Genomic DNA, 13,001 nt, shown 5'->3' on the forward strand with positions numbered 1-13,001 from the left:
TATGCTTTTGAATTTTAAACACAATGTTTCTTATAAAAAAGTTTACGATCTAAAGTAACACCAAGTAATTTAGACTCCTCAACTTGTTCAACAGCCACACCATTTATTACCAGAATCAGCTGAGGTCTAGAACTTAAGGAATGACTTATACCAAATACAATGCTCTTAGTTTTAGAGATGTTCAGGACCAGTTTATTACTGGCCGCCCATTCCAAAACAGACTGCAACTCTTTGTTATGGGTTTCAGTGTCTTCATTAGCTGTGGTTGCCAATGCGTATATGGTTGAATCATCAGCATACATGGACACACATGCTTTGTTTAATGCCAGTGGCAGGTCATTGGCAAAAATAGAAAAGAGTAGAGGGCCTAGAGAGCTGCCCAGCGGTACACCACACTTTACGTGTTTGACATTAGAGAATCTTCCATTAAAGAAAACCCTTTTAGTCATATTAGATAGATAGCTCTGAATCCACAATATGGCAGAAAAAAAAAAAAAAAACAGGTCAATAATATCAAAGGGTGCACTGAAATCTAACAGTACAGCTCCCACAATCTTCTAATTATCAATTTCTTTCAACCAATCATCAGTAATTTGTGTCAGTGCAGTACATGTTGAGTGCCTTTATAAGCTTGCTGAAAGTAAGTTGTTCGCTTTTTATTACAGAGAAATAGCATTGTATTTGGTCAAACACGTTTTTTTCCAACAGTTTGCTAAGAGCTGGCAGCAAGCTTATAGGTCTGCTGTTAGAGCCAGTAAAGTCCGCTTTACCACTCTTGGGTAGTGGAATTACTTTGGCTTCCCTCCAGGCCTGAGGACAAAGACTTTCTTTGGATTAAAAATATGACAGATAGGAGTGGCTATAGAGTCAGCTACCAACCTCAGTAGCTTTCCATCTAAGTTGTCAATGCCAGGAGGTTTGTCATTATTGATCGATTACAATTATTTTTCCACCTCTCCCACACTAACTTTACAAAATTAAAACTTGCAATGCTTTTCTTTATTTGTCATCATTATTTGTTTTTTATGCATGAATACAATTGCTCCCTGTTCGTTGTTGGCATTTCCTGCCTAAGTTTGCCCACTTTGCCAATTAAATAATCATGAAAATAATTGGCATCATCAAATGGTTTTGTGATGAATAAGCCATCTGATTCAATGAAAGATGGAGTTGCAATTGTCTTTCTGCCCATAATTTAATGTAAAGTACTCCAAAGTTTTATATCATCGATCTTGGCTTCATAAAACAGTTTCTTCTTCTTTTTGTTGAGTTTAGTCACATCATTTCTCAATTTTCAGTAAGTAAGCCAGTCTGATGGGCAGCCAGACTTATTAGCCACTCCTTTTGCCCCATCTCTTTCAACCATACAGTTTCTTAACAGTTATAACAGTCAGTTTCTTAACAGGTGCATGTTTATCAATAATTGGAAGAAGCAAATTCATAAATTCATCAAGTGCAGCGTCTGGATGCTCCTCATTAATCACATCAGACCAACAAATATTTTTTACATCATCCACAGAGTCACAGCAAAATCTTTTGTATGATCTCTTATACACTATTTTAGGCCCAGCTGTTGGAACTTTGGCTTTCCTGGATATAGCCAGTATATTGTGATCACTGCATCCAATGCCTATGGATACAGCTTTAGAACAAAGTTCTCCAGTATTAGTAAAAATGTGATCAATACATGTGGATGATCTTGTTCCTGTAGTGTTTGTAAACACTCTGGTAAACTGATTAATAACCTGAACCAGATTACAGGCACAGCTTGATGAAAACCAGTCAAGATTCAGGTCCCCAAGAAAGTACACCTCCCTGTTTACATCACATACTGTACACTATCAAGCATTTCACAGATATCACTTAGATACTGACTGTTAGCACTTGGTGGCCTATAGCGACACCCCAAAAGAAAAGGCTTTAGATGTGCCAAGTGAACCTGCAACCACAACACTTCAATAACACTTGACATAAGATCTTCTCTAAGCATTTCAGGAATATGGTTCTGAATATATACAGCAACACCTCGCCCATACGCATTTCTGTCTCTTCTATATATGCTATATCCTTGTTTTGCTACTGCTGTATAATCAAATGAATTATCTAAGTGAGTCTCAGAAATGGCTAATATATGAATCTTATCTGATGTTAGCAAGTTATTGATTTCATGAACCTTATTTCTAAGGCTACATATATTAATATGGGATATTTTCAGCCCTTTCCTGGGTAGCTTATCAGAGAAAAACAAAATACTGAAAAGAGCAGACAAAGCAAGATAAAAAAATATACATTCAGCAGTGAATTAATCAATTGGTGTGTGTGTGCAGCGGGGTTAAAGCTACAAACTCATAGGAGTGGCTCTTTTATCCCTTCCAGGCTTCTGGGAGGGAGGGTGGACAATGAGCCTGTTATAGCAGATGTAAGCAATGTCCCCACCCGCTCTGGCATCTTTCATGGCTGGGATCAGTTCTTTCCTCTTCTGGCGCAGCTTCAGGATAGTCATCGTTGAGGAAGATATAAGTTCCTCTCAAGTTCTTGGCTCTTTCCAGAACAGCTACCTTGTCCTTGAACCTCAGGAACTTGACCACTATTGGCCTGGGCCTGTTACCTGGGCGGTGGTGGAGTTTCCAGTCCTGTTGGTGCGCTCCACCTCAATCTTCCTGTGGTCCATCTTCAATTTCTCACCGATCCGCCCAGGTCTCATAATGGAGATTCTGCAATTCCGTTCACAACCATGTTGTTCCGCCTTGATTGTCCCTCGAGATAGTCTGATTTATCTGTCGTTGTTAACATGGGTTCACACACACAACTGATGTCCTTTCAAAATGATTTACGGATTGCTGTCATCTTGCCGTTCTCCTGTTTCAACTCATCGAGCTGACCCTGGGAGAACTGCAAACTGTTCTTCAGGTCCTGGACCTCTCTGGTCAGGTCGTCCATTATTTTATTAGTAGAATCCACAATTATTTGAACAAAACACTTGGAGCTATTTCTTGTTGTTGTAACAATTGCTTGTAGGTCTCTTTTTGTTTGTTTAAAAGATCCTTCACGTGTGATACAGAGACACCACTGTCCTCAACGGTACTCCACCCGGCTTTGGTTTTTGTCATGGTAGCTAGCAACGCATGTTAGGCTGTTACTCCTTGCAGTTCCAGACAGAGCAGGTCACTGGGAAAATTGAAATCAACAAACAGCAGGGATCTAGACAGCCACACACCCGGGACAAGCCGAGGTCCCAGCCAGTATTGCGAGCTGCGTTGCAAGCTGCATTCAAGAAAACCCTGCTAGCTTGATATGCGACGCCAAATAGCTCCTCAGACCCATCCTTGGTCGGCATAATCACTGGAAAGAGACAAGCAGTCCCAGCAACTGATGCCAACTGCATTGCAGGATCCAAAGAAGAACTAAGAAGCTAGCTAGCTACCAAGAACTTTCCAATACACTTTCAAACAACAAACTTCGGTGTTCAACAGGGAGTGACGTGAAAATCGAGAGGACAATAGGATAACAAAGGAGGGAACCTACACAGTCCAGACAGACAGACACTCCAGGCAGACAGACAGTAGCTGAGCCCAGTTCTCAGTGTTGGGCTTCCAGAGCTTTCCGAGAAGAGCAACGGTGGGAGGGGGCATCCCTGACTCGTTCCTACTTCCCAGCATGCATTGGGTCAGAACTGAGATGATTTCCGAGGTTTTAGAGTAGTTCTGCAATAACACTCCCGGGCCTGTGCTCAAAATCCCAGGCGAAGACAACGCCCTCACTGCATGCGTCCCGAATGGCACTATAGGGCTATGGTCAAAAGAAGTTCACTATATAGGGAATAGGGTGCCATTTGGGACATCGCCACTGAGCCCTCGCCTTCCTGAGCCGCTGCATTAGCTGTGCTTCCTCTACCAGGCTACTGGGCTAAATCCTTTCATCAAGGGAGGATAACTCAGCTTTATTGCAGGTCCTAAGACACAGCCCTCTCTCTTAAAGGGTATATGCAATGTCTGGTGGTGATATCATATTTTACCCATTGGAGTATGGTGGTGAAAGTCTGGTGACATAATAATGATGTCCATATTGGTAGATCTAGTGTATAGGTGGATCTCATGTTCGCCTGGTCCTAGATCTGTTTATGCAACCACCGGAGTTGGCTAAACAGTACAAACAGATCTGGGACCAGGCTAGTGTTTGGTGGCTTTGCGAAGGAAAAACGATGCAAAGAGGGAGTTTTTATTTTCAACCAACACGTTGTTTCAATACAATGATGACACTTTGCAAGTTAGCAGCGTGCAGGGACTTTTTTTTAAACCATAAACATACTAAGTAACACATTTCAGTGTGGTAGCCACACAAATATTTTTTGAATATGCTTGCCAAACTAATGACAAAGGTTACCTTGGAAGAAAGAAAACACAATGTGATAAAAATTTATCACACAGGGAATCGTAAAATAAAAATGGACGAATTATTTCATGTGCCTCCCATTTACAAATGCCAGGCTGGCGCTCCGTGTGATCAATTATGAATGAGCTGAGCCTTAGGCGTTGTAATGCCAGCCCACTGCAGTGGCAGTAAGGAGAGAGAGAGAGAGAGAGAGAGAAACATGCATCATGTCTGTGGAGGACATTAAGACTAGCACCACGGGAAGCTGGTTGTAATCCCCTTAACAACACAAGGTATCAGCCCGGGAGTCGGACACCCACACACCTACAGACTCAGGATACTGTGTTATGTGCTGACATTGTTAGGTACAAATAATGGTGTGGGTCTGAATTATAAAGAACACCACTGACACATGTCTCACACCTACACGCAGGCCCATGTGCGCATGGAGACACACTTAGACACACGCAGACACGCGCACACAAACACACACAGGGCTCTTACCTGCAGTGGACAGAGATGGGTCCGTCCTGGCCGAACTGCTCCTTAGTTTTGTGCACCTGGCCTATGAAGTCTATGAAGCCCTCCCCTGACTTGGGAACCCCCTGCTCCGGCCAATCAGTGAACTGGAACTGCCGCACTGTCCTGGACTGCCCATCCTGAGAAAGGGAACGAGAAGAAGAATGGATGGATGGAAAGGGTAAGAGACAAGGAAGAGAGGGATGGAGTGTGGGAGACAGAGGAGGATTGAGAAAACGGGAAAGAGAGTAGGATGTAAGGGGAGAGAAGGGATTGGTCAGTAAAAACCAAGGCCCTTCACGTTACACTTTACGTGCCACAGACTCTCTCATTGTCCACAATGATGACCACATGCCAAGCAAAAGAAACAGATTCAGGAACAGAAACAATAACTGTTTCACCACACTCCCCAGATAGAAACTTGATCTGGGGTCAGCGAACCGCCAAGTCCCAACGCTGTCCCTATCTGTGTCTAGTAGACAGCTCAATAACAACAACAACAACTGGTCCAGGTCCAGTTCAACTTCACCCTCATACAACACCACAATGTCCCGTCTCCCCTGACAGTCTATCAGTTCTCTTTTTCTCTCTAACTATTCTCTCTCTCTCTCTCTCTCTCTCTCTCTCTCTCTCTCTCTCTCTCTCTCTCTCTATTCTCTCTAACTATTCTCTCTCTCTAACTATTCTCTCTCTCTCTCTAATTATTCTCTCTAACTATTCTCTCTCTCTCTAATTATTCTCTCTAACTATTCTCTCTCTCTCATTAACTATTCTCTCTAACTATACTCTCTCTCTCTGCCTCTCTCTCTGCCTCTCTCTCTGCCTCTCTCTCTGCCTCTCTCTCTGCCTCTCTCTCTGCCTCTCTCTCATTTTAGCTTGTCATTTCTTCGGTGGAATAAGTCCCGGTTAGAGGAAATCAATAGGGCATTTGGCGTGACAAGCGTCTTCTTCTAAACATTGTGTTAAACGGGGTAATCGTGGACGGAGGACTGATGGACGGAGGGACCTGACATGCAAAAAATGGCATGCAGCCAGGAAGGGAGGAAGACCAATTTGGGGTGGCCACCCACATCGGTGCGGACTGGACTTATACTAATCGAGAAAATTGCTTTATTTGAATCTCTGCCGAAGGGTAGTCAATTATGGTGGGGTCTTAATTTCAGTAGTAGACTGGAAGAGAAAGGAAACGGTCTCTGAATTTGAATTTGGCAACTGAGGCTGAGGATACAATACAGAACCAAAGGCTACGTCCTTATACTCCTCAAACATTCCCTAGTCCTTAGCCCTGTCTTCTTCCTTGATGACCACTGATCATTGGACAGAGTTGATTGGGTTCCACAATGCTGCTTATACCTATCAAGTGATTTCAGGTCCATTGTCAGGAAAGGAGACAAGGAAAAAAGGAAAGGAGAGGAGGCTGGCTGTATGTTTAATTGGAACCCAGCCCTTCTACACTTAACAAAAATATAAACGCAACATGTAAAGTGTTGGTCCCATGTTTCATGAGCTGAAATAAAAGATTCCCGAAATTTTCCATATGCACAAAAAGCTTATTTATTTCAATTTTGTGGACAAATGTGTTTACATCCATGTTAATGAGCATTTTTCTTTTGCCAAGATAATCCATCCACATGACAGGTATTGTATTTCAAAATGCTGATTGAACAGCATGATCATTACACAGGTGCACCTTGTGCTGGGTTCAATAAAAGGCCACTCTAAAATGTGCAGTTTTGTCAATTTGGCAGTAGGTCCAAACAGCCTCACAACCACAGACCACGTGTGTGGGTTTGTGTGGGCGAGCGGTTTACTGATGTCAACATTGTGAACAGAGTGCCCCATGGTGGCGGTGTGGTTATGGAATGGGAAGGCATAAGCTATAGACAACAAACACAATTGCATTTTATAAGATACCGTGACGAGATCCTGTGACCCATTGACCTGCCACTCATTTTCCACCATCACCTCATGTTTCAGCATGATAATGTACAGACCCATGTCGCAAGGCTCTACACAATTCCTGGAATTTGAAAATGTCCCAGTTCTTTTATGGCCTGCATAATCACCAGAGATGTCACCCATTGGGAATGTTTGGGATGCTCTGGATCAACAATTACGACAGCGTGTTCCAGCTCCCGCCAATTTCCAGCAACTTCGCACAGCCACTGAAGAGAACATTCCATATTCCATAATCAGCAGCCTGATTAACTCTATGCGAAGGAGATGTGCCGGGCTGCATGAGGCAAATGGTGGACTGGTTTTATGATCTACGCCCCTATCTTTTTTTGAAGGCGCTGTATCTGTGACCAACAGATGCATATCTGTATTCCCAGTCATGTGAAATCCATAGATTAGGGCCTAATTAATTTATTTCAGTTGACTGATTTCCTTTTATGAACTGTAACACAGTAAAATCTTTGAAATTGTTGCATGTTACATTTATATTTTTGTTCAGTATAAAGTCCCAAGCAAAAGGCCAAAACATCCTAATACTCTCCAAAACGCTCCCTAGTCCCCTAGCCTTGTCTCATTTCCTTGACGACTATTCTTCAGACTCATCCGTGTCAAGAGTGTCTTTCATTTGACTGTCACAAGCCACTGTTTACTCTTATCTCTCGCTTACCATTCTGTCGCCTTTCTGAACCTTTGTTTTTTTCCTTTAAACCTCATTTGAAAAACGTTTTGCCTCCCCGCGCGGATTAAAAGCGAAGGAGGAGAAAAAAACAACAACACAATTAATGAAGTGCGTAGAGACAAATCTAAATAAATACATTTAACACACAACCTCAGGGTCTGCGCACTGTGTCAAATTGTGTGATTAAATACGTGACTGCCTCGCTAGCAGAGACAACTGAAGTGTGGAGTCTCTGCTATTGCACGGGCACGCACACACACACACACACGCAGACACACACCCCCCTACCCTTTCCACACAGGCATACCAACCACCTCCCATAACCTCCTCCTCTCTCCCACTCACCCACCTCTCTCGCTACCCTCTCTCGTTCCTTTCCTCGTCCTTCTCCCTCTTCCAGTCATCTCTGATTAGAGGTCCCTTTCATTTCTTAGGGAGACCTTACGCGTGCGGCCCAACCTGATTACTGGAGTGGGCCGCTTTGATGATTCAATCACAATTAACACAGCCTAGAATCACCGCTGCAGCTGCTGCTCCAGTCCACCTTTCCCGGGCACTCCTTACTCTGTGTGTGTGTGTGTGTGTGTGTGTGTGTGTGTGTGTGTGTGTGTGTGTGTGTGTGTGTGTGTGTGTGTGTGTGTGTGTGTGTGGTAGGGGAAGGTATAGTTTGTATGTGTGGTACCTTGAGCACCAGCTTAAGCAGCATTTATGTCTAATCTGCCCAGTGGGAGACACAGGGGGCTGAGTGCTAGGCCAGTGTGTAAAGTGTTTTTTTTCCCCCCAGACCAACATGAGTGCTCCTAACTAGCCGCCATGCTGGCTCAAGCAGCAATCCAACATGTCCGCCAGTCCCAGGTGGGCTAGTGTTCTGCAGTACAGTTACCGCTACATTGGACACAAAATGGTAGCCTATACTGTGGAATGGGCCTTTGTGCTTAAACAGATCACTGACAATCATATTATCATAGAAATGGTTGTGGTCATGCATTTCCTTGAAATGGGCGAATGGCACACACATATATGAAAAGGACAAAAAGGGCACTGTATGCTCCTTTGTCAGGTCAAAACTCTCTCTGGATCTAAATATTGTCGTTAATAGGGGCAATCTGGGATATTCTCCAACCCAATCCCTCAGGTGTTTACCAAAACAGTGGCGGAGTGGCCCCTTTGTTGTTGTTTGAACTACAGATTGCTCCTTTAAAGGTGGTATGAGGAGCAATCATACTAGCATACTCATGACACATACCCTATCAGCACTGTATTGTCATGTGATGGAGGAAAATAGCCTCAATCAGTTTGCTTTCTCAAGCCTCACTGATGATACAGGTGAAAGGTTGAATGGAACATAGACTAGGTATGCAGACGGAGTAGAACAGCCTCAATTCGTCGGGGCATGGACTTTACAAGGTGTCGAAAGCATTCGGGATGCTGGCCCATGTTGACTCAAATGCTTCCCGCATTTGTGTCAAGTAGGTAGTCTTAAAAATCCTTCTTTAAGCTGTCTCCTCCCCTTCATCTACACTGGTTGAAGTGGATATGAAAAAGTGACGTCAATAAGGGATCATAGCTTCCACCTGGATTCACCTGGTCAGTCTATGCCATGGAAAGAGCAGGTGTTCTTAATGTTTTGTATACTCAGTGTATAGGACAGTAGCGTTTCTAGACATAGTATCAATGGGAGGGAGGAATGAATAGAAATAGAATGTGTCATCCCTAAGGACATATGCATGGACACACACACACACATACCCTGGCGTCAGTGACTTTGAACTCTCGGAGGATGTACTGGGGCATGTTGTACTCAGCCATGGGGTCCACCACAAAGTACTGGTACCTGGCCGAGCGCTCAGCGGGCCAGTACTGATGACATTTTTCCTGTGAACAGAGAGAGAGAGAGACACACACATATGAGGAGGGGGCATAGGATAAATAGATCTGAGATGAGCGTGAATACATAGACTACAGTAAGTGCAGGTTAGGCATGTGCTCTGTTTGTCATTGGGGTAATAGTACAGACTGCACTACAGAGGATAACTGAATGATGGACAGAGAGAAGAATGCTTGAGTGGGTCTGTGTGAGTGAGTGAGTGAGTGAGATAAAGTATCTCCTACCCTGCCCATCTCTCGGAGTTTGGTGAGCATGACTACGATGGTAGAGTTGTTCTCCCACAGCATCCTCCAGAAGTCTTCTGTGGTCTCTGCCAACGGGCCCTGCGTGGCGATGTAAGCCTTCTGTTGCCTGGAAACACACACACACACACACACACACATACGTCAGACATGTAGTGTGGTGAGTCAGACAGACAGCGAGACAGTCACAGTTGCATGCACGCAAACACACACACCCCTCCCCGTCTTCCTCTCTCTTTCCGACCCCACACCCATTCCACCTACCTGTATCCGTCGATGAAGCTGGAGTTGATGTAGTCGGATCCCTCGAGGCCCCTGATGGGCTGCAGGCAGACGCGGGTGGTCTCGTAGGGCATGATGTTCACCAGACGGTTCTTGAACTTGTTGCAGGGCAGGTTGGCACTGATGAACCTGGACGTGTGGGCCTTGGAATTGGCCAGGCGCTGTAGAGGAGGAAGAGTCGGAGGATTGGGCGGAGGGATGAAGGGAGGAATGGCGAGAGGGAGCGGTGGAGGGATGAGGGAAGATGGGTGAGAAGAGAGGGAGGGAGGGAGAGAGGGAGAGGGACATGTAGAGGGCGGGAGAGGGGTAGGGGGAAGAGGGGAGAGAAGAGAGGGAAGGAGGGAGAGGGGTAGGGGGAGATAGGAATGAATGTCATATGGAACGAGAGTCAAAAGGATAGAAAGTGGTAGAGAGAGAAGCAGAGATGGAAGGAGAGCGAGAGATGGAAGACTGCAGAGTAATAAAGAACTGTGAGATGTTATCTAAGCAAGACAGAGCTGAGCCATAGACGTTCGCTGAAGCACCTTAAAAATGCAGACATATCTATTTGATGAATGATTTCATAATGTATGGCTGGATGGAGCAATCAAAGAACACAGTCTTTAATCTACTCCCCATTTCCTTTTCATATCTCTGTGTACTTTGCAATGTGAAGTCTTGTGTGAGGTGCTATGAGGTAAAATAGTACGACTTGAAGCACCCCTCTGTACTACTGTAACAAGCTACCATCAAACAGAAACTGGAGAGAGGGGTTTCTGTGAGGCAGTAAACCCGTCTGCAAAAAGTGGGTCACTTAAGTCTTTGATAATGGGAGTCTGGTATATGCTCTGCACACAGTCGAGCACACAGTCACACCGAATACATTCGAGCAGGCCCGTGCACACACACACACACAGTGTCATGATCCAAATTGGGACCTGTACTGACAAATGACCATCAAAGGGACCATCACGGCAGTTTGTGGGTCAGTCTGTCTGACAATATCATCCCTCACACGCACACCTCATCCCCCTCTTCTCCCTATTCACTCCTTTGACCTTGATGTCTGCTGTGTGTAAGCTATACTTTTTCTGACAGCCTCTCTCTATCCCTTCTCAATCTTTCTCTCGACCTAACTCTCGCTACTCCTTCCTCCCTCCCTAAAATGTCTCTCACCCTGTCCCCCAATGTAATTGTTTCTCTCTCCCTCTCCCCCTCTCTTTCTCCCTCGCCCCCTCATCTCTCTCCATCCCTCTTTCGGTGCCAAAAGCCCAGACTGTCATTGCCACTTGGATTTGGGTCAACCCCCCCTGTCCCCATCCCCTCCTCTCTTCCCTCTCTCCTTTCTTCCCTTTGATCCCCCTTTAACAGAGGCAACTGGAATGAGTCTGACTGGCAAGGCTGAAGACGCCCAGATCTGTTACTACACCAAACTCCGGGGGGAGAGTTTCGATTGGAAAACCAACCAATCTGGGAACCCGTCCTTGTTGCCCCCCCCCCCCCCCCCCCGTAAGGGCAGAGACGCACCTAGGAAACCTCTAGTCAAAGAAACAACCTTAGTTGCCCCTTTCCACCGGGAGTTCTGGATGATACTGTACTTATGTTCTCTGTCATGTAGCCTACCACTACCACAATGCTAAGCATGATAGGCGGGATTTGCATTTTCTGGGACTATTCCATTGGTTCCATTGGGCCAGGCCAGCCTAATCGAGCATAGGTGAAGCGTCGTTTGAAAGAAAATAAATACTATTTGAACCTAGGTCTGGTGTGCGCGCTGGCAGTCGTAAGTAAACAAAGGCATAAATGTTGCTATGGACGACTGTACTGATCTCAAGCCTATAGACCAGGGTTTCCCAAACTCTGTCCTCGGCACACCAAGGGGTGCACATTTTGGTTTTTGCCCTAGCACGACACAGCTGATTCAAGTAATCAAGCAATCGTCAAGCTAGGGGGAAAAAAAAAAAACGAGCCAAAGACTTTTGGCGGTCATGAAAATTGTCAAGCAAAAAACAGCCGGTTTCAGGGTAATTGACTGTTAATGAACATAAACACATTTATCACAACTCCTGGCTCAATGCATAACCTATAAGCCACTGATGCAGACCTTTGGAACCGCTACATTTAATATAGGAACATCTGCATTTAATATAGCTTACACCATCACAATAAATACATTTTTTTTTTTACATTTCAGACAGGTCTAATAAAACATGATATGAATAAAATGTAGTCTATTTCAGAAGAACAGAATAGCATTGTCTGAGTTGTCCTTATGTTAGGCCCTGATCTGGCTATGCCATATGGCTGTGGGCTACACAAGTTAATTTAGCAGACAAGATTTGCTTAGAATTCCGTGGCATCATTTGATATTATTTTACGAAGAATACAATTGAACATAGCTGAAAATAGAATAGAACGGATATTTTCTCCAAACGATTTGCGGCACAGCCTTTGTGTAGCTGTAAATGCAACCTAAAAAAATCCTTGCCTTTTGCGGCCAGTTGTGCCCTTGGCCTGAACATAATAGTAAGAATTCCCTTCTCCTGGCAGCATGCTCTGAAGCACCTCTCACTCACATGGCTCTCTCAGATATCTCAATTCTTATTAGCCAACGCCCGTCATGTTGAACGGGTCCTTCCCACATGGCTACAAGTAAACATGGCTCTCCATCATGTAGGCTACAAGTGAAGACAGACACATCGGGAACGCAACTGCGCCAGTCCTTATTGAATTCCGAGGCGCATATTGAAGATGTTGGACTGTCTACATTTACTTTTTGTCAGTCAACAAGATGAGTAGAACTAACGAACGGAAAAATCACTAGCCTATGTCAATATACAATCCCCCATAGTACAAAATTTGAGGTATTATATTCTGTGCGAGAAATAAATATTCCCAACTTAGTCTGGGACAGTTGTGAGTTGCGATAGATCCCAGATTAATACAACGACTAACATTAAAAAAAAACATTTTAAAAGCAATGAGGCTGACGCAACAGAACTTTTAGCTTAAAATGTTGATCAACTATTAGGCTATTTCTTCACATTATAAGCGCAGCAATGCATACATGGAAATAGCGGGAAAA

The 13,001-nt window shown here is 44.4% G+C and overlaps 1 protein-coding gene across 17 annotated transcripts in view; it reads right to left on the bottom strand.

Moving 5' to 3' along the window:
* Nucleotides 1-13,001, bottom strand: part of ptprsa (protein tyrosine phosphatase receptor type Sa) — a 282,965-nt gene that overhangs the window by 12,137 nt on the left and 257,827 nt on the right. For all 17 annotated transcript variants that reach the window (XM_090235173.1, XM_090235172.1, XM_090235167.1 and 14 more), the window contains 4 exons: nt 9,920-10,098; nt 9,638-9,764; nt 9,275-9,400; nt 4,876-5,030 (listed from right to left, as the gene is read on the bottom strand). In XM_090235173.1, coding sequence (XP_090091299.1) covers nt 4,876-5,030; nt 9,275-9,400; nt 9,638-9,764; nt 9,920-10,098 — 587 coding nt within the window. The remainder of the gene's footprint in view (nt 1-4,875; nt 5,031-9,274; nt 9,401-9,637; nt 9,765-9,919; nt 10,099-13,001) is intronic.

The sequence above is a fragment of the Oncorhynchus mykiss genome, chromosome 5 (genome assembly GCF_057628025.1).
Source record: "Oncorhynchus mykiss isolate SJ-2025 chromosome 5, ASM5762802v1, whole genome shotgun sequence".
In the NCBI taxonomy this organism is placed as follows: domain Eukaryota; kingdom Metazoa; phylum Chordata; class Actinopteri; order Salmoniformes; family Salmonidae; genus Oncorhynchus; species Oncorhynchus mykiss.